Below are 21,285 nucleotides of genomic sequence, written 5' to 3'. Positions count from 1 at the left end.
CATGGTCATTTTGATTTTTTAATCTAGTATATTAGATGTTTGATGGTGTTGGACTTGCACCAGTTTAGGTTTTAAAATTTCTAAAAACTTGGCATTTTTGTTTTTTTTATCTTGTATATTAGATGTTTGATGGTGTTGGACCGATCCAGTTACAACATCAGTTACAATGTTAATAGGACACAATCCAAAAATTTATGTGTTTGTGTAATCAAATTAATATTAGATTGGATTAGCACACCAAGTTATCAAAACAACCATATTGACTTGCTTCAACCAGTTGTAAATATATCAGCAAAATATAGAATTGTCCACAGAACACGTTGTGCGCAATTGGTTTTCTTCATAAACCTTGCTATGGCTACAACAGAAAATGAACTCACATTTGTGTAAATAACTAGATAGACACTATAGATTTCCATTACGGATAAAGATGAAAGAAGTTTTGAATGCTATGAAATTTTGTCAAACCTAGCAAATAGGAAGGTTGCTCTCATAAATTATTGAATTACAGGATTACGGGATACTGCAAATACAGCTTCATTGAGCTTTATAAAGATATACCAATTTGGCAGGCCCCGTGATGAACGACCAAGTAAAATTAATTTATTCGACTAAAGGGCGAAAGTACATTGGCAGAAATGAAAGAAGAGGGAAATCCAATTTATATGACCAACCTTTCTACTCAACTGGCCACTCAAAGTGTTCTCTGTAGTGGTTAACACCATGATTTGTTGAGGAGCTGCTTCCAGCTGTTCTAGTATGGTAAGAACTGGAACGAGATGAGCGGAATGGCCACAAGAAAGACCATGGACCCTGCCTTTGCCTGTTTGTGCCACTTGCCTCTCTTCTGTTAGAATTTTTATTGCCACCACCTGATTTCTGTGGTAATGCATCCTGGCGGCAAACTGGGCATGAGCTGCGTTGGGCTAGCCAAGGAACAATGCAATCTGAGTGATATATATGCTTACAAGGCAACTTCTTAGCTTGAGACCCTATTACAAACTTTTCTTTACAAACAGCACAATGAGAATCAGAACGTACATCTTTCTTCGAAATCTTAACTGTAGGCAATGCATCAATTGCTGATTTGGAAGCAGGGAGAGGACCACGTCTATCTTCAACATGAAATTGTTCAAAAAATTCTTCTACTCCAGGCCCTACAAAGTAATCGCCGCCATTTTCTCGCCTGAATCCAAGAAGCTCGTTGAAAAGATCAAGAAGGCCACCATTGCTAGGCATCCTAACTGGCATATCACCACTGTATATAGGCCAGGGACCCCAAAAGTTTCCACTTTCAGGTCCTGAATCTGATCGTCCTCTAGCCTCGGAAGTATCGATTCTTTGTCTTTGTGCCACTTGCTGCCTGAGAAAATTTGATACAGCTTCCATGAATCCAGGGCGCTGGTTGTGATGATCAACATTCACGCTTGGTAAATCCTCTAGCTGTTGAACAAACCCTCCACAACAGTTGTTACAAAGTCCATTTTGTACTCTAAGAGTAACTGGTTGTCTACAATAGTAACACCAATGTGTGGTTCCGCCAGTAGACATTGCTCTCAATTTCTTTATCACCCCTGTTCCTTAATAATAATTCCTAGCATGATTGATATCCATTGACAGGATTAACAACTACCGATCACAAAGCTGATTTACAAAAGAATTTTTTACAAATTTCTCATGCAATGTCATAGCGAGTCATCAAGGCTGAAATAACATATCTACATTCTGAATTATATTGAAAGGATGCAGAAATGTAAAAAAAAAGATAGAAATACTTCTATAAATAAAAACATTCCAAAACAACACCCAGGCCATAACAATAAGTGAGTAAGGTTTCCGACTAGGGCCCCAACACTTAAGGGTCCCAAAATTTTTGAATCCTCCACTATACAAATATAGATTATGCGGCATATATATAGTTTAGGGCCCCAAAATTTTCAAAACCTTCACTATACAAATATAGATTATGCGGCGTATATATAGTTTAGGGCCCCAAAAACTGATTTTGGCCAAGGCCCCTTAAACTTGCAGGGCTGGCAGTAAATCAACCAGCAGAAAGGTAAAAATATTACATGATGCGCGAGAGTATCAAGTTCTAAATCCCTAAAATTCAACTTTCAAAGTACAATAATTAACACAGTTTAGTCACAGTTGCTTAACTAGGCATATCCTTGCTTGAAAACATAGCTATTGCCAATCTGCCATACAGGCAGCAAACTCGCAACTAAAAATGTTTGAACTAAATCTAACTACTTCTCAGACTCAACCAGACGGGGCATATACAAATTACACAAGTTATAAACTTGAACAAACTACTCATTACTTCAACTTAAATAATTTGAAAAAATCAAATGATATCATCAGTCTTGAGCCCAAAAATTATCCAAAACCGATTTAAAAAAATTGGGCAACCACATTGGAAAAAAGGGTATCAAGATTTAATAGCCACAATGACAGAAATCAAAGCTCAGTAATCAATCAGCTCAGATAAAGTTTCAATTTTTATGGAGATCAAGATTAAGTTGATCACAGTACAAGTCCAAAAAGCACATAAATATAATCAAATTTAGCATATAACATCTTCATATATGAACACAAAAAACAAGAAACATGTAGTGCATAAAACAGAATCACATACAACTATAGAAGATGAAATGTAAAATGTGAAGATTATTAAAGAATATAAATACATATACACGAGTGTAAGTATGTACCTTGATCAAAAAGAAGCTAGGTTGTCCAGTGCATATATACACATTAAAAGATGAGGGGGAGAGAGATGAGATAATAGAGTCAAGACTTGAGATTGGGATTGGAGAATGCAAGAAAGAGAGAGTCAATGAGAGAGAGAGTGACAGTGGGGGTGAGTGCTAAAATGAGCCAGGGTGCGCTGGATTAGGAGTGTCAGCGGATGCTGTCTGGGCTCCACGTGGTAGTTATTACTTCCATTAATGAATTATTATGGGAGCTGTTTTTATTGTAATCATCATCCCCTGCCCCCTGCCCATGTCTTTTTTCATATCCTTTCCTCATGCTTCAACCCATATTTCATTTTCTTATATTACCTTCGTCCCCTCATTTCTTTACGATTTTTTTCACATACTTGACACACATTATAAGACAACTATAAAGTATATCTCTTTAATTTATTTTTAAAATTTTCTTTTTTTTATAAAAGTTTAAACATTATATTTTTATTTAGAAGAAAAAAAAATTAAATAAAATTATGCAACCACATTTAATAAGAACATTAAAGTGCGTGCCGAGCCTCCGTCCCTAATATAAAGAATTGAGGGGACCGAGGGAGTATATTTTAAAAATTATATGATTTACCTCTATTATAAGAAACTATTCTTTATATTAATCTTCGTTAATTTTCAAAAAATACTAAAAGTTATTGTGTTTTAGTTCCCTATGGCCCCAACACGTTTTGATTTTCAATCGTTTTTAAAATATGCTATAATGAATAATTATTTGTAAAACGTATACGTTTAATTATTCAGCTGTGGTTGACAAATCTTGACAAAAATAAAGATTGTTATGAACAAGAGCTTAATTTTTATTTTATTTTTGACGCAAAGAAAAGATTTATATTAATAAATCACCAAGCAAAACATTCTGCAACTCAACAGGGACATCACCCCTATTGAAACATCGATCTGGTAAAAAATATGACATCTTGGCTACAACGTGAGCCGCCATATTAGCAGACCATCTAACAAATAACAACACAACCTTGTTAAGACGACTAAGAACCTGTCGACACTCTCTCACTATTACACCAAACGGCGAATGCATCTCGACCTTGCTTCTGATAGCTTGAGCTGCTACCAAGCAATATGTTTCGATCACTCCCTCCTGCCAACCATTAGTCTCCATCCAACTCAAAACTTCCTTAATCGCCATAACTTCAGTTAACTCCGGCTGCACTAAACCATTTAATACCACTGTACGAGCTTGCAGCAGATCTCCTCTACCATCTCTAGCTACCATACCAACACCAAACGAAACATGTTCATTAAATAGAGCTGCATCAACATTTACCTTAACTTCTGTCCCCTGTGGTTTTACCCAAGACATGGCTCCATCCTCTGCCAGACCTGCACGAGGAAGGATCACAAACGAATGACTTTGGGTTGCTCTCCATTGTGTAAGGTAGTTATTTGCTAAATACAACATACTATTCACTGAACTGCTTCGATTATTCCACACTTTCTCGTTTCTCCCTTTCCATATAGACCATGCTATTGTACCGACTAAAGCTCGGCGGTCTTTGTTCACCTGTCTCAGAGTCCCGTCCAACCAATCGAAAAAATCGCCTTGAACGTATTGTTGAACATCACTGATAATCGATTGCCACAGTAGAGCTGCTTTAGGGCACGTCACTAGAGCATGTAAAATGGTTTCGTCAGCCCCATCACAAACTGGACAAGCGGTAGTAACGGGAACATGCTTCTGACTCAATGACACCAGCGTAGGTAGCAAACCTGAAGCTGCTCTCCATATCAGATTCAACACTTTAGCTGGGGCCTTAATACGCCAAATGATTTTCCACAACTTCGAATTATCTCTAATATTCCATATGGGATTCTTCTCCTGCAACATTCTATACGCACTTTTAACCGAATAAACCCCTGAGGCTTCTCTACTCCAATACAAAGAGTCCTCAACCAACCTGTTATGCACCTTTGTAGCCAAGATACACCTCTGATCTCTCTCATTAAACAAATCTCTAACTATTTCTGCATCATATTCTGTTAGGTCACACACACACTGTAGAGGGGGTGAATACAGTGTATAGTACACTCAAATCGAACTTTAAGAACTTAAGTAACAGAAAACAAACTTTATTGAAACAATAAACTCTGTTACAGTATGAAACTGTTACCTCTCAGTGATGAACAAATATCACGAGAGCTGCTAGGGTTATAATGAATAATCTTTTCTAATAATGATAACACTCTTAATGTAAACCCTATGTCTGTGTTTATATACTACACAGTTACAAGATAATCGCTAATTGATATGGAATATAATTCTGCTTCCTAAAATATATCAATCAGATATCTTTTCTTCCAAGTATTCCATTCTTCACGAAATTCCTTCTTCATGCATATCTCTTCTTATATTTATCTCGATCTTCTTTCCTTTAATCAGCTACTGTCCTTATCTGATTGTCCTTCAACACTTAAGTTCTGATATCTATCTTCTGATGATTATCTCCTGATAATACAAGTACTGATATCCTTAAGTCCTGACTTCCAGTATAAGTACTGATCAACAGTTAAGTACTGATCTATCATGTTCACGCAAGATCTGAAAGCTAAACATAAAACATATTAGCCATGACATTATCAAATATATCTAACAATCTCCCCCAACTTGTAAATTAACAAAATATACAAGTTTAACAGATATTTGATGATGTCAAAAACATTAAGTATAAATGCATGAGAAATAGACTAGATAACTACAACTTACAGTCCTTAAAGTTTTTACCAATTTCAACTTCTGATAACAACTTTAATCTGTATAAATATCAGAATTTAAGCAGTTGTAGATCTTCGACTTGGCTTCTTCATTTTCTGATCTCTCTGATGTCATGAGTTGTTCTGAGATAGTTCTTCAACAAACATTTCTCAGCATATCTTAGTTCATCAATCATTCTCCTTTTAACATCCTTAAGCTCTGCAGTATCTTCACCAGTTTGAAAGATTGCAGCTCTGAGATCATTAATCTTTGCTTTTATCAACTCCTGATCTAGTCTTATGACATAAGCTTTGTCAGACTCAAGATTGAATTCAAGTCCCTTAATACCAAGATACGTTCTGATCTGTGCAGTATTAGGCTTCATATCAACAATATCACCATTGTGATCTCTGTACTTTGGAACATATCTGCTGTCAGACTTAACAGAATAAAGCTTTTTCTGTTTCTGAATTTGTCCTTTCAAGAAGTTTGCAGCAGTCTCTGTTATTCTGTCATCCACTTGAAGTAAGAAAAGTACATGCTCCAATTCTTCAAAATACTTCAAAGGAATGGCATTTTGTCTTATATGATAAACCCTACCATCTGTCATGAAATACAACATGATGTATTCTTTCAAGTAGGTATGGTAAACCATCTGTACAGATTCCAGTTGATTCAATCTCTCAGGAGTTGCTCCAATACCTGGTTCACTCAAGGAAGTTGGATCATCGGTAGTGTTGTGTACTCTTCTTTCATCAGCACTTCCCAATCCAGTTTTATCTCTAGCTTCCTTTCCAGTAACTACTCTTGCTTCAAAACCACTTGCAGTAGTCTTCAAAGATTGAGTTTGTTTTGCTTTAGTGAATCCTGGTAGGGATGTCTTTGATCTATTTTCTGATATCAAGTTAACTTGAGCTCTGTCAGAGGTTACTTGCTTCTTCTGAATATCAGAACTTACAATTTCTTGACTCTGAACAACTTGAGCCATGTCAGAGGTTGTTTTAAAAACTTTTCTTGAAGTCAGAGCAAGATCATCTTTTTCATCAGCAATTTCTTCTTCCTCAGGAGGTACATAAGCCTTGATAGGTTCACCAACCTTTTCTTTACCCTTGGATCTTGGATCTATCTGTGGTTGTTGTAATAACCCCAATTTTTGAGAAATTTTTGAAACCCTTATGAATAGTGTTTTTGCTGAATGAGAAAACTTTTCATGCCACACTATGTAGGGTTTCTGTTATTGATATTCCGAGATTTTATTAGTACTTTATATGGGATATAAGTGTATGTAAAGATCGTCAGAATCCAAATCCGAACACTTTGATTTTTCCCGGAAATCCACTAGATACGGAGAGAATTGAGTATAAGGTAACAGGATAAAAAGGATTTAAATTAAAGGATTATAGGAGAGGATCATAAAAGGAATATAATATATTGAGAAAGGTTAAGGGAACCTAAGTAATAAGATCCCGGGTATGATCCCTCAAACGATAAACGAAAACGAAAGTTAAGCGAACCGTATAACAGATCAGCGGTCATTAGGCAAACAATTAGGAAGTTAAGCAAAGGGATTAGAGGAAGTGATGTCACCCAACCAATGAGAAGAGGACAAGGAAGGGAGGATGACATAGCAATGTGATGTAAGCATGACATAGGGAAGGAGGAGGTGTGGTTGGTTTATAACCACACAAATATAAGGTTATTAAGGTAATTAACCAAAAACAAAACAAAAAACAACCAAGCTAAGCCAAACAAATCAAAAAACACAAAATCATTTCATTCTCATCATCTTGCTCTCGGCTTTTCATCTTTTTCAAGGGCAAGAATTTCAAAAATCAAGTTCCAAGCATTGTTAAATCACAAGGTAATTATCTAAGCTTCCTTGTACATAGATATGGATATGCTATAAGTTTAAGCTCCTAATTCCTTCACAATCTCTTCCAATAAATCAAGGAAGAAGATGGTGAATAGTAACCTTCAAGAAATAACTTTAGTTTTCTTGAATTTTTATGAAAGATTAAGGTTATACAAGCAAGGATCAAGGTTCTTTTAGGCATTCAAAGCTCTTGGGTTGTGTTAGGAAGCTTCAAGGAGGTATAAACAACTTTCACCTTTAACTTATAGTTTGAACTTTGAGTTTTGATGAGTTTATGGATGGATTAATGTATATATAGAAATATCCATGTATGTATAGCAAGATCCATGTATGTTAGATAGTTTGGTTGGATTTGTGGTGATTTTGGATATGAATCTTGGTTAATGGTTAATGAATCTTAAGTTATGGTTAGTAGATCATGTTTGCGGTTGAATAAGTTGTAAAACCTTGAGATTATGGACTGACTTTGCCTTGATATAAGTTGTGTTTGATGTATTGATGATGGTTGGGTGGTTTGTAGTGAATTGGTAAAGAATTGGAGTGGTATAAATATTGGAAATCGCGTAAACATAGCCGTCGTAACGTCCGATTTTCTTTGGACTGTTTTTGTGCATAGTATTAGGACCCGAGAACCCCCTGCTAGATTATGACCACTGCCATGTTTAGATAGCTCATGTTACGAGCTTCGTTTTGATATGTAGTTCGTTCGATTCCGATGCACGGTTTAGGAGAAACGACCGTTTCAAGTAACGGCGTTTCGCGAACGAAACTTTTCCCCTCGCCTTACTTTGAAACATAGGTTAAAGACCAATAAGGGTTAATTAATGTATGAAACAATTATGGTAAGAGTGTTAGGCAGTTGATAAGACACTCGTGAAGGAATCGCTTTAAAACTCGTAAAGGTTAAATTATTAAAAATGGTGGAGCCGAGGGTACTCGAGTGACTTAAGAGAATCAGTAAGCGCAGAATAAGCGTTAGAGTCTAAGTTAGTTAAAGTATAGATTTACAAGTGACTTTGGTTTAATTCCAACTTACTTGTTGTTTATAGGTTACCAGACTCGTCCCGAGCCATTCGTAACCCCCCAGTCGCTCAGGCAAGTATTCTATCCGTTATACTGTTGTTGTGATGTATACACTTGTATATGCATTATCTTGCGATAGATGCATGTTGGTTATTTAGCAAATTCTTGCGATATATTGTAGCATGTGATATGGTATATATGCATGCCTGTTTCATATTCTTGAAATATATATCTGTTGGTTCAGTTGATAATACCTATGCTAGAGGATAGCGGTAACTTGCATATACCCTTAGTATAGGGACCCAAAGGTGAAAATATTTTCTAAAACCGGGAGTCGAGGATCCCGAGTAGATTTTGTATATATGGATATGGATATATATATATATATATATTTATTTATATATATATGGTCATAGTTTTCAAAACTATTAATCGAATAAGGTTTATTCGATAACTTTAATTTTATATTATTTATTGAATATTATTTGAATATTCATTCGAGGGCTTATGACTCTTTTATATTATTTATTGAATATTATTTGAATATTCATTCGAAGGCTTATGACTCAGTTTATATTATTTAATGAATATTATTTGAATATTCATTTGAGGATCTATGACTCCGATTATTTGCTGAAATATATTCTTTATTTTATTAAAGAATAAGGTGTTAATAATCAAACTTATTTTCGATTATTCAAATAAAGATAATACTTTCATATAAGTATATCTTTGGTTATTTAATACTCGTTTCAAGTATAAGCTTTAATACTTCTACTTCAATTATTTTTATAAAGATTATTCTTTATGGGAATATTATTTAAATAATAATATTCAGTCATTTTCTAAATATTCTGGGGACTGATTTACTTCATTAAATCAGCTTTACTCCAAACACTCTTTAAAGTGTTTTCGAGTCTTCAAAATGATTTTTAAAGTCAGAGCGGATCCCAAAACTCATTTTTATATTTAAGATCTTCCTTTTTAAGGGGATTTAAATACTCGCTCAAAACCTGGGGAATCCGGCTCTGTGGTGTATTTTATATTCGCAACGAGGTTGCAGTTTTGGTAAATGAATTGATTACTTACCCAATATTCGGGAAGTAAAATTCTTGGAACAAGTTAATCCATTAACAGGCATCGCCTGGGAAATATCGGTGAGTTTTCCTTTCCAACTAGATACGACTTCTTGGTGAAGCCGTATCAACAAGTTTCTACTTGGGAAAAGGGGGAACGAGCTTTACGTTTCAGAGTCATGGATTTCATCTGAACTAGGAGTGGCATAAGTGGCCGAGTAGCGCCGGCCCAGCCTTATTATATTGGCCCAAATGGCCTGGAAGTTCCGCTAAGGCGGTCCATTCCTTAGGAGTTCAGTGTTCGGTTGACAAGTAAATCCGACAGGTTCTCCTCTACATGTAGAAAATGGTGGGGTTGTACTACCACGACTGATCACCTTATGCATGATAAAGATTTTCAGAAAAACGTTGAGACAAGGTTAGATATATGAGATCACCTTGCAACGATATATTTTTTATATATACAGTTATACACTGGGATTTTGTGTATATTATGCATGGAAGAGGACTTCCAATATTTTGAAAAGTATATATGTATATATACTGAATATTTTGCGACTTCATCGCATTAAGATATCAAACTTGGTTCATTTCTTTTGACCAAGACTTTCATGAGTACTATGAGAAGGCTCATATACTAGTAAGTATATACTAGTAATTATCTTACACACGATAAAAGATTCTAGTAAGTATCCATTTAGATACTTATATTATTGTTATCACTATATATTATCTTGCGAGCTGTAAGGCTCACTCTTGCTTTATTTCTTCATCACACAACAACAGTTAGGAAAGATGGCCAGACTCCAGTAGACCCAGCGCAAGCGCGTGGGAAGCGTCCCGCGTCTTCCCGATGATGTTGTGGCTGCTATAGCTGCAGAGGTAGATCTATTGGTAGATCAGGCATTCTATTTTTGAGAATCAATTATGTATAATTATAACTTGTGGCAGATAATGGCAATTAACTGTAAATTTATCAAGTAATCATTTTGGGTTGTAATAATTTTAAATTGTGGATTCAAAGACTTGTACTTATTTCAATTTCATCTATGAGACTATAACGGGTTGTGGTGTGTGTTAGTGTGGGGTCACAGCATAAGGTTATTATTATTAATTAAGTGAAGTGATATTGTGGAAAGAAAGACCGTAACGACCCGGATCCCCGACCCCGGATCTGGGGGTGTTACAGAAATGGTATCAGAGCCAAGCGTTATAAACCTCAGAGATGATGGGACGTTAAGATAATAAGTTAACTAAGATAATAAGAACTCTTGCCAAGTTCATAGTCGGGCTACCTAACGTAGCACTGACAGTTAAAACCCTTATGGGAACCCTTATAAATATCGTGATAGAAGCGTAGTTCGTTATCGTAGATGGTAGCGGGACTCCGAACCCTGAGGTTGAGGAGCAACAGCGCGATGATGTTTTATTACTAACCGGAGATCAGATTGTGGATCCAATAGAGCGTCCTAATGCAGGACCGGATGATGCTGATATTGAAGATGTAGCGGTTGAGGAGGTTGTCCTAGAAGGGATAGTTGTTGAGGAGGATCCCAAGGAGGATCCTGACAAGATTGGATAAAGGACCACTGATGAATTGATGACCATGGTTAGGTCGACTACCAGAGGTAGGATTGGTCGGTCACTACCGGAGGTTCGTTCAAGTTTGTAAAGATAGTAGCCCCTTTAACGCGGCTTACTCGTAAGACTGAGAAGTTCGAATGGACAGAGAAATGCGAGAACAGCTTTCAAGAACTGAAGCAGAGGTTGGTGATGGCCCCTATGCTGGCGTTGCCGGATGGAAAAGGAGATTTTGTGATTTGTAAGTGATGCTTCGCATAAGGAATTAGGGTGCTTCTTATACAGCACAGCAAGGTAATCGCGTACGCGTGAAGACAACTAAGGGAATATAAAATTCGATATCCCCACCCATGAGCTTGGGCTCGTGGCAATAGGTTTGCCCTAAATATTGGAGGCACTACTTGTATGGATAGAAGTGCGAGATTTACACAAACCATAGGAGCTCTAGTACATTTTGCGTAGAAAGAGCTCAACATACGCCAGAGGAGGCGGTTAGAGCTAATCAAGAATTATGATTGGGAGATTCTTTATCATTCGGGGAAAGCCAATATGGTGGTTGATGCCCTTAGTAAAAAAGGAGAGACTCAAGATGATAATGTCTTTTGGAGAGTTTATAAGAGATTTTGAGAAAATGGAAATAGTAGTGAAGGTAACCGGAGCCGGTACCGAAAAGCTGTTTGAGATAGCAATACAGCCCGAATTATTGGAAAAGAACATATTGTGCCAGTAAAGGTGATGAATGAAGGCAGAGAGCCAACAAATAAATATGAGATTAATACCGAGAAAGATGATAAGGGAATAATGAGGTATTCCTACAGAATTTGGGTTCCAAATGTTCAAGAGCTTAAGGATGAGATCTTAGATGACAGCTAGTTTGAGGAATAAGATTTAGAGCAAACCCTGAACGTGATAGTCAGGGAGGTCGCCATCAAGATAGAAAGAACCCATAACATAATGAAGTGAAAATGAGGATTTAAAATATGAAGGATGACCCCGATTATGGGGAGGAGGAGGAAATGTTCAGACTTAAGAAACAGAAGTCGAGTAAGGAAAGGAGACCCGAGACGGTACTCCTATATGATAATTTATGGCCCTTTCTAGACAGAACTTAGACTATTATTCCCACCCACCACCCTGAGGAAACAATGCGGTGAGAAATTCTTTCAGGACCTTTAAATCGCTAAGCTCTCAGAGTTCCAAGGAACAAGCTGACCCAGTCGAGGCAAGAGCCTGGCTAAAGGAAATGCAGGAATCATTTGAGATTTTAAATAATTGACGAATCACAAAAGAGTGTTTTTGTCACTTACCCTCCTAAGAGAGAGACCACCCGCTGGTAAAAGGCCAAGGAAGGCACAGAGCAAGAGATTATAATAAACTGATTTAAGTCCAGTCAATTATTTTCGGGGAAGTAATTCCCAAAGATAAGGAGATAGTGTAAAAGCTTTAGAGCCAGAACAAAGGCAGACGAGTATGATAAATTATGAATCTAAGTTGTAAAAGTTGTCAAGATTCGTTCTGAGGACACGAATCCAGAATGACGGGATGTTTGAAATCAATGTTTATGTTGTGTTGGTCCATGAAATAACGATAAGAGAAAGGAAAATAAAAAGAAACTGAAGTGGAAAGGAATATAAAGGCAATAGAGTTTGAGGAATGATAAAGGAATTGGGTATGAGGAAACCCTAAAGACTCGTAGCAATAGAAATAGAAAAAGTATGTAATCTTCAGGATGAGGGTGATTCACCATGAGTTAAAATTGCTGGGTGAAGGCATAAGAGATACATATATTTTATCCCCTGTAAGTTGGGAGGATTTGAGGAAAACTTGAGATAGTTCGAAGGTTAAATATGAGACGCGGATAGACTGAGGAGACAAGGAAGTAAGAAATTAGGAAAATTGGATGAAGGAAGTGACCTTCAAGAATGTGAAGTGTAAGACCGGTGGCTTGATACCCAGAAAGGGAGACGCCAGGTATGAGAGATATCCCAACATTGAGGTGACTGTTGAGAAACAACAAAAGTAAATAAGGAATTATTAAGAAGAAGTTCACGTTGAACACGACCAATATCTTCCAGAACATCCTTGTTATCGTTACCAAATTAGGCAAGACAAGCGAATGACCATTGTTATCTTTTGGAGGCCATAGGGATTGACCTCAATTTGAATAAGGATGCTATTATGAAGTTAGGTATAGACTATCGAGGTGGGATTGATGAATAAGATAATCTATCAAGGATATATGACTTGATTTATTCGTGGAAGGATGCAGGTACCTTTTAAAGGTGGAATTAAGGATAGAACATCGGTAACTTAAAATGAATCCTAGGGGAATGCATAAAGGTTGGCATTTCACCCTTAATAGGGATAGTATGAGTTTTGACAGTATGAATTGGAAAGGATTAAGGTAATAACAACCTTTAAGTATCAGTGGAGAAAATTTTTCAGAAACATATAGATAATGGTTCTAGTATTAGTAAAGGGTATGTTGATATGCCCTGTATCTAGGGAATACAGGAGGAACGAATCAAGGATAACCTTAGAGGTTTTACAAGGAGAAAGGTAATATTCAAAATTCTCAAGAATAGAAATGTTGATAAAGGAAATATGACGTAATTATAATGTTGCCAAGTGGGGCACGTGTTAAACCACGAGAAAGTATGGATCGAACCAGTAATGGTCGAAATTATTTAGGGCAATTAGGACTTAAGATAAAAGATGTTCTAATTATGATTGAGAGTCAGTCATGACAGTGATTAATCTCTAAAAGACTGAGGCAATAACTTATGGAAAAATAGTGATTTTTTTTTACTCATCAGATTTTAAGGAAAGCATTTTCACATAAGCTGTGATTGAAATAAGGTAGAAATTTATTTGGAGGTGGTTAATGTGACATTGACTGTAAGGAAATTTTACTATCAGGAAAGGCCAAAGAGGTGGCCGACACTTTAAAGGTAAGTGGATAATTATAGGCGCGTGTGCCAAAAGAATACAGTGTTGATGGTTAAAAATGTGAAGGTTGAATTATGGTTTAGAAGATTGACATTCCTTCTGATGACTGTGCAATACCCAACCGTAATAGTAGTTGGTAAAGGTTTAATTCATGTAATCACCATAAACGGGCTCTCTATCTTAGAAGATCCTATCTTGAGAATGAGCCTGGACCATGTTTCAAAAGGACTAAACGAACCTTTGAGTTAAGTCTTCAATCGAAGGCATATGATTAAGAATGGTATTAACCTGCTATCGTTGCTTTAAGCGAAACTCTTTTGCAATTTTATCTGCTTCATGTCATGTATGTATGTCAGGATCAGGAGTGTTCTTCATGAATCAGGAATGGTGATTATGTTACCTCCTTAGAATGATTTGATACGACATGTATGGACTCCGTATGGTTAGATATTAAGATTTTATGGAAAAGTGAATAACGACAGTAGGTCAGTGGTGGACCATAGTAAGGCAGCAATGATTCTGCGAGTAGTGAGCTGATTACAACCGTGAGAGTTGTATTGGAATGGGTATTGAGATTGAGTACCACTAATCAAGTCGTGGTAGTGTATAAGTTATCATTGATAGACTAATTAAGTAGAGTATCTACCTAGTGAATATTTATTCTTTCTTATCAATAGAGAGTCGTATTATTATACGAGGAAGGTTGCGGTGCAAGCATAGAATTCTAGTAACGATGATGTATAGAATGAGATCCCAGATTCAATTTTCGATGTCGAGGGAGTTTCAAAGATGATTATGTATAAGCTCGAGGAAGAGTGTGGGTCCATAGAATGATGGACGGGATAGCGAAAATATTTAGGCATGGGAAATACGAGGCTATAATGCTTGATGCTGATATAAATACGTATATGTTTTGTTCTCCTATGACAAACCTCTATAGTTCAGAGGTAGGTTCCAAGCCAGATATTTTGCGGCAGTATATTTTTTTCATATATACAATTCTCTTCAGTTCGTTCTTTTCTCTTCTTTTCATTTCATGTAAGCTGAGAAGAACAACCCTTCCAAAAGGGGAGGTATTGCCGAATGACTATCTATCTGTGTGATAGAAGCCGGGTAGGATACCAGCTATTGTTTAATTGCTTGTCAAGTACTAAAGGCTGGCCACCTTCTATACTAACTATGCGATATAACAAGTGTTCATGATCATAGTGATCTCTCAACAAATTCCTTTACTTCTATTTGATTGATCAAATTTTGGAAAATAGAAACAACTGAAAAAGGAGTAATAAAGTGGTGGTAGTATGCGGAATGGAAACACATTCATGATACTAAGGTTGACGTGGTTAATAAAGGGTTATAGAACGCTAGCGAGCAAAAGTATAACCAGTATAATATTAGGAACGGAAGGTAGTAGCGATTACGAACTGGAAAAGAATGGGTATTAAGAAGCAAAAGCTATAAATCTAGAAGCTATAATGAGAGTCTGTGCAATAGACTTGAAAGAAATTTGAATGATCACATAACGCGGATTGAGTTTTCTTATGACAATAGATCATATGTCAGTATTGAGATATCGCCTTATGAGATCCTTGAGGGAAGACAATGTCGATCTCCCTTATGTTAGGATGAAGTTGTAGAGCGCAAGATGCTCGGACCCGCAGTAGTCCAAAGGACCAAGGATATGATAGATCTAATCAGAGGACGGCTGGTTGTAGCCCAAGATGGACATGATAAGTATGTTGATTTGACACGAAAGGATAAAGAGTATGAAATAGGGGACCTAGTAATGTTATAGGTACCCCTTGGAAAGGATTGATGAGGTTCGGAAAGAAAGGAAAGCTAAGTCTACAATTTGTTGGACCTTTGGATATATTAAGACGTTTGGGAAGTTAGCATATGAGCTAGCCCTAACCCCGAACATGTAGCAGGTCGTAACGTGTTTCACGTATCAATGTTAAGAAAATGTAATTCGGATGCCAGATAAATAGGGGCATATGAGCGCATAGGCATGCGACCAGGCATACCCTATAGGGAGCAACCAGAAAGAGTTATAGATCGAAAAGGGACAAGTGCTTAGGGGAAGGGTTATCAAACTAGTCAGAGTTTGATGGTAGAACCACAATGTGGGAAAATTGACTTGAGAGTTAGAAAGTGCAATACTAAGAAAGTATCCCTATTTATTTCTATCTGATTCCGGGACGGAATCCTTTTAAGGAGGGGAGACTGTAATAACCTCAATTTTTGAGAAATTTTTGAAACCCTTATGAATAGTGTTTTTGCTGAATGAGAAAACTTTTCATGCCACACTATGTAGGGGTTCTGTTATTGATATTCCGAGATTTTATTAGTACTTTATATGGGATATAAGTGTATGTAAAGATCGTCAGAATCCAAATCCGAACACTTTGATTTTTCCCGGAAATCCACTAGATACGGAGAGAATTGAGTATAAGGTAACAGGATAAAAAGGATTTAAATTAAAGGATTATAGGAGAGGATCATAAAAGGAATATAATATATTGAGAAAGGTTAAGGGAACCTAAGTAATAAGATCCCGGGTATGATCCCTCAAACGATAAACGAAAACGAAAGTTAAGCGAACCGTATAACAGATCAGCGGTCATTAGGCAAACAATTAGGAAGTTAAGCAAAGGGATTAGAGGAAGTGATGTCACCCAACCAATGAGAAGAGGACAAGGAAGGGAGGATGACATAGCAATGTGATGTAAGCATGACATAGGGAAGGAGGAGGTGTGGTTGGTTTATAACCACACAAATATAAGGTTATTAAGGTAATTAACCAAAAACAAAACAAAAAACAACCAAGCTAAGCCAAACAAATCAAAAAACACAAAATCATTTCATTCTCATCATCTTGCTCTCGGCTTTTCATCTTTTTCAAGGGCAAGAATTTCAAAAATCAAGTTCCAAGCATTGTTAAATCACAAGGTAATTATCTAAGCTTCCTTGTACATAGATATGGATATGCTATAAGTTTAAGCTCCTAATTCCTTCACAATCTCTTCCAATAAATCAAGGAAGAAGATGGTGAATAGTAACCTTCAAGAAATAACTTTAGTTTTCTTGAATTTTTATGAAAGATTAAGGTTATACAAGCAAGGATCAAGGTTCTTTTAGGCATTCAAAGCTCTTGGGTTGTGTTAGGAAGCTTCAAGGAGGTATAAACAACTTTCACCTTTAACTTATAGTTTGAACTTTGAGTTTTGATGAGTTTATGGATGGATTAATGTATATATAGAAATATCCATGTATGTATAGCAAGATCCATGTATGTTAGATAGTTTGGTTGGATTTGTGGTGATTTTGGATATGAATCTTGGTTAATGGTTAATGAATCTTAAGTTATGGTTAGTAGATCATGTTTGCGGTTGAATAAGTTGGAAAACCTTGAGATTATGGACTGACTTTGCCTTGATATTAGTTTTGTTTGATGTATTGATGATGGTTGGGTGGTTTGTAGTGAATTGGTAAAGAATTGGAGTGGTATAAATATTGGAAATCGCGTAAACATAGCCGTCGTAACGTCCGATTTTCTTTGGACTGTTTTTGTGCATAGCATTAGGACCCGAGAACCCCCTGCTAGATTATGACCACTGCCATGTTTAGATAGCTCATGTTACGAGCTTCGTTTTGATATGTAGTTCGTTCGATTCCGATGCACGGTTTAGGAGAAACGACCGTTTCAAGTAACGGCGTTTCGCGAACGAAACTTTTCCCCTCGCCTTACTTTGAAACATAGGTTAAAGACCAATAAGGGTTAATTAATGTATGAAACAATTATGGTAAGAGTGTTAGGCAGTTGATAAGACACTCGTGAAGGAATCGCTTTAAAACTCGTAAAGGTTAAATTATTAAAAATGGTGGAGCCGAGGGTACTCGAGTGACTTAAGAGAATCAGTAAGCGCAGAATAAGCGTTAGAGTCTAAGTTAGTTAAAGTATAGATTTACAAGTGACTTTGGTTTAATTCCAACTTACTTGTTGTTTATAGGTTACCAGACTCGTCCCGAGCCATTCGTAACCCCCCAGTCGCTCAGGCAAGTATTCTATCCGTTATACTGTTGTTGTGATGTATACACTTGTATATGCATTATCTTGCGATAGATGCATGTTGGTTATTTAGCAAATTCTTGCGATATATTGTAGCATGTGATATGGTATATATGCATGCCTGTTTCATATTCTTGAAATATATATCTGTTGGTTCAGTTGATAATACCTATGCTAGAGGATAGCGGTAACTTGCATATACCCTTAGTATAGGGACCCAAAGGTGAAAATATTTTCTAAAACCGGGTGTCGAGGATCCCGAGTAGATTTTGTATATATGGATATGGATATATATATATATATATATTTATATATATATGGTCATAGTTTTCAAAACTATTAATCGAATAAGGTTTATTCGATAACTTTAATTTTATATTATTTATTGAATATTATTTGAATATTCATTCGAGGGCTTATGACTCTTTTATATTATTTATTGAATATTATTTGAATATTCATTCGAAGGCTTATGACTCAGTTTATATTATTTAATGAATATTATTTGAATATTCATTTGAGGATCTATGACTCCGATTATTTGCTGAAATATATTCTTTATTTTATTAAAGAATAAGGTGTTAATAATCAAACTTATTTTCGATTATTCAAATAAAGATAATACTTTCATATAAGTATATCTTTGGTTATTTAATACTCGTTTCAAGTATAAGCTTTAATACTTCTACTTCAATTATTTTTATAAAGATTATTCTTTATGGGAATATTATTTAAATAATAATATTCAGTCATTTTCTAAATATTCTGGGGACTGATTTACTTCATTAAATCAGCTTTACTCCAAACACTCTTTAAAGTGTTTTCGAGTCTTCAAAATGATTTTTAAAGTCAGAGCGGATCCCAAAACTCATTTTTATATTTAAGATCTTCCTTTTTAAGGGGATTTAAATACTCGCTCAAAACCTGGGGAATCCGGCTCTGTGGTGTATTTTATATTCGCAACGAGGTTGCAGTTTTGGTAAATGAATTGATTACTTACCCAATATTCGGGAAGTAAAATTCTTGGAACAAGTTAATCCATTAACAGGCATCGCCTGGGAAATATCGGTGAGTTTTCCTTTCCAACTAGATACGACTTCTTGGTGAAGCCGTATCAACAAGTTTCTACTTGGGAAAAGGGGGAACGAGCTTTACGTTTCAGAGTCTTGGATTTCATCTGAACTAGGAGTGGCATAAGTGGCCGAGTAGCGCCGGCCCAGCCTTATTATATTGGCCCAAATGGCCTGGAAGTTCCGCTAAGGCGGTCCATTCCTTAGGAGTTCAGTGTTCGGGTGACAAGTAAATCCGACAGGTTCTCCTCTACATGTAGAAAATGGTGGGGTTGTACTACTACGACTGATCATCGTAAGTGGTCTTCCTGGCGTGGCAAACTCCCGTAATGAGTTCATCCTCCAATTGGATAATTTCTGCAACACTACCCAGAGCACTTCGAGAGAAAGGCTACGGTTGGGCGATTGTTGAGTGTTGGCAGGGTCAAGTTTTCAAAATGATGTTTACATCAAATGAAGTATCTCATAACTTCATTTTATTTTGATGATATTTTAAAGGTTGAATCTATTCAAGTATTATCTTGTAGTCTCATCTATGTGATGAACTTTTGAACTAATTATAACTTGAACGGTGGTAGTTCAAGTAGTATTTGGAAAAGATATAAGTATATTGGAGTATCTTGTAACTTCATCTTTTAAACTTATATCTAGTAAATGATTATCTTATGCATGATAAAGATTTTCAGAAAAACGTTGAGACAAGGTTAGATATATGAGATCACCTTGCAACGATATATTTTTTATATATACAGTTATACACTGGGATTTTGTGTATATTATGCATGGAAGAGGACTTCCAATATTTTGAAAAGTATATATGTATATATACTGAATATTTTGCGACTTCATCGCATTAAGATATCAAACTTGGTTCATTTCTTTTGACCAAGACTTTCATGAGTACTATGAGAAGGCTCATATACTAGTAAGTATATACTAGTAATTATCTTACACACGATAAAAGATTCTAGTAAGTATCCATTTAGATACTTATATTATTGTTATCACTATATATTATCTTGCGAGCTGTAAGGCTCACTCTTGCTTTATTTCTTCATCACACAACAACAGTTAGGAAAGATGGCCAGACTCCAGCAGACCCAGCGCAAGCGCGTGGGAAGCGTCCCGCGTCTTCCCGATGATGTTGTGGCTGCTATAGCTGCAGAGGTAGATCTATTGGTAGATCAGGCATTCTATTTTTGAGAATCAATTATGTATAATTATAACTTGTGGCAGATAATGGCAATTAACTGTAAATTTATCAAGTAATCATTTTGGGTTGTAATAATTTTAAATTGTGGATTCAAAGAATTGTACTTATTTCAATTTCATCTCTGAGACTATAACGGGTTGTGGTGTGTGTTAGTGTGGGGTCACAGCATAAGGTTATTATTATTAATTAAGTGAAGTGATATTGTGGAAAGAAAGATCGTAACGACCCGGATCCCCGACCCCGGATCTGGGGGTGTTACAGTTGTGATCTAGCCAATGTTGCTTCAGTATGTGTCCTTTCTTTGATCACAATGCCTTTAAGTGTTGGAAGTGACTTTTTACCAGAAGCTTCAGATTTAGATGTGACTTTCTCTGATTTAAGTCTGGCTTCTTCTTCCTTTAAACTTTCCAAGTCCATTCCTGGATTTTCTTGAAGAAATAACTGTCTTGACATTTCCTCATCAAGATCTAGAAGTTCATCAGAACTTATCCTTTTACCAGCAGCATAACTTATTCTTTTCCCAGTATCAGAACTTGTTCTGTGACTAGCTTGTCTTGATGTAAACCTTCTACCTTGACTATGACCACTACCCATTCCAGAGTTTCCTTGGTCATCTTTTCCATCATCCTTTCCTTGCAGTGTCTTGTTGGTTTTGCATTTGGACTTAATTACCTTATCCCCTTTTTGGCATCAGCAGGTAGTAGAAGAGAGAGAAGTAATTCCACTGAGGTCTGGATTTCAGTAAGTTGCGATTGCTGAGAAGCTTGATTTGTCAGAATTTGATCAATCTGAGCTTGTTGTTTCTCTTGAGTTTTCTCAATATAAGCAATCCTGTCAATGGTAGGTTGAAAGAACTTTTTCTTATCAATTTTCCAAACTTGTTCCTGTTTGATAAATTTCTCCTGAATCTTGTGTAGCTCTGCATGAGTAGTTGAATGAAGACCTTGTAGATGTTTAGTACT

At 36.3% G+C, this 21,285-nt stretch overlaps 2 protein-coding genes across 3 annotated transcripts; both read right to left on the bottom strand.

Moving 5' to 3' along the window:
• Window positions 1–474: 474 nt before the first annotated feature.
• LOC141692742 (putative E3 ubiquitin-protein ligase RHC1A) lies at window positions 475–2,899 on the bottom strand. 2 transcript variants are annotated; one of them, XM_074497676.1, is made up of 2 exons: window positions 2,715–2,899; window positions 475–1,644 (listed from the first exon to the last, which is right to left on the bottom strand). In XM_074497676.1, exon 2 carries the CDS (start codon window positions 1,549–1,551, stop codon window positions 679–681), a length of 873 nt encoding a protein of 290 aa, XP_074353777.1. In that variant the 5' UTR covers window positions 1,552–1,644; window positions 2,715–2,899; the 3' UTR covers window positions 475–678. The 2 variants fall into 2 exon arrangements, with proteins under 2 accessions (XP_074353777.1, XP_074353776.1); XM_074497675.1 differs by having other exon boundaries at window positions 475–1,594; window positions 2,715–2,898.
• A 689-nt stretch (window positions 2,900–3,588) lies between these two features.
• Window positions 3,589–4,605, bottom strand: LOC141691828 (uncharacterized). Its single transcript, XM_074496581.1, has one exon. The coding sequence runs from the start codon at window positions 4,603–4,605 to the stop codon at window positions 3,589–3,591; it is 1,017 nt and encodes a 338-aa protein (XP_074352682.1).
• Window positions 4,606–21,285: the final 16,680 nt, after the last annotated feature.

The sequence above is a fragment of the Apium graveolens genome, chromosome 10, assembly GCF_009905375.1.
Source record: "Apium graveolens cultivar Ventura chromosome 10, ASM990537v1, whole genome shotgun sequence".
Classification (NCBI taxonomy): domain Eukaryota; kingdom Viridiplantae; phylum Streptophyta; class Magnoliopsida; order Apiales; family Apiaceae; genus Apium; species Apium graveolens.
Note: the sequence above shows the minus strand (reverse complement) of the source record. Positions and strands in the feature narration are given on the sequence as shown.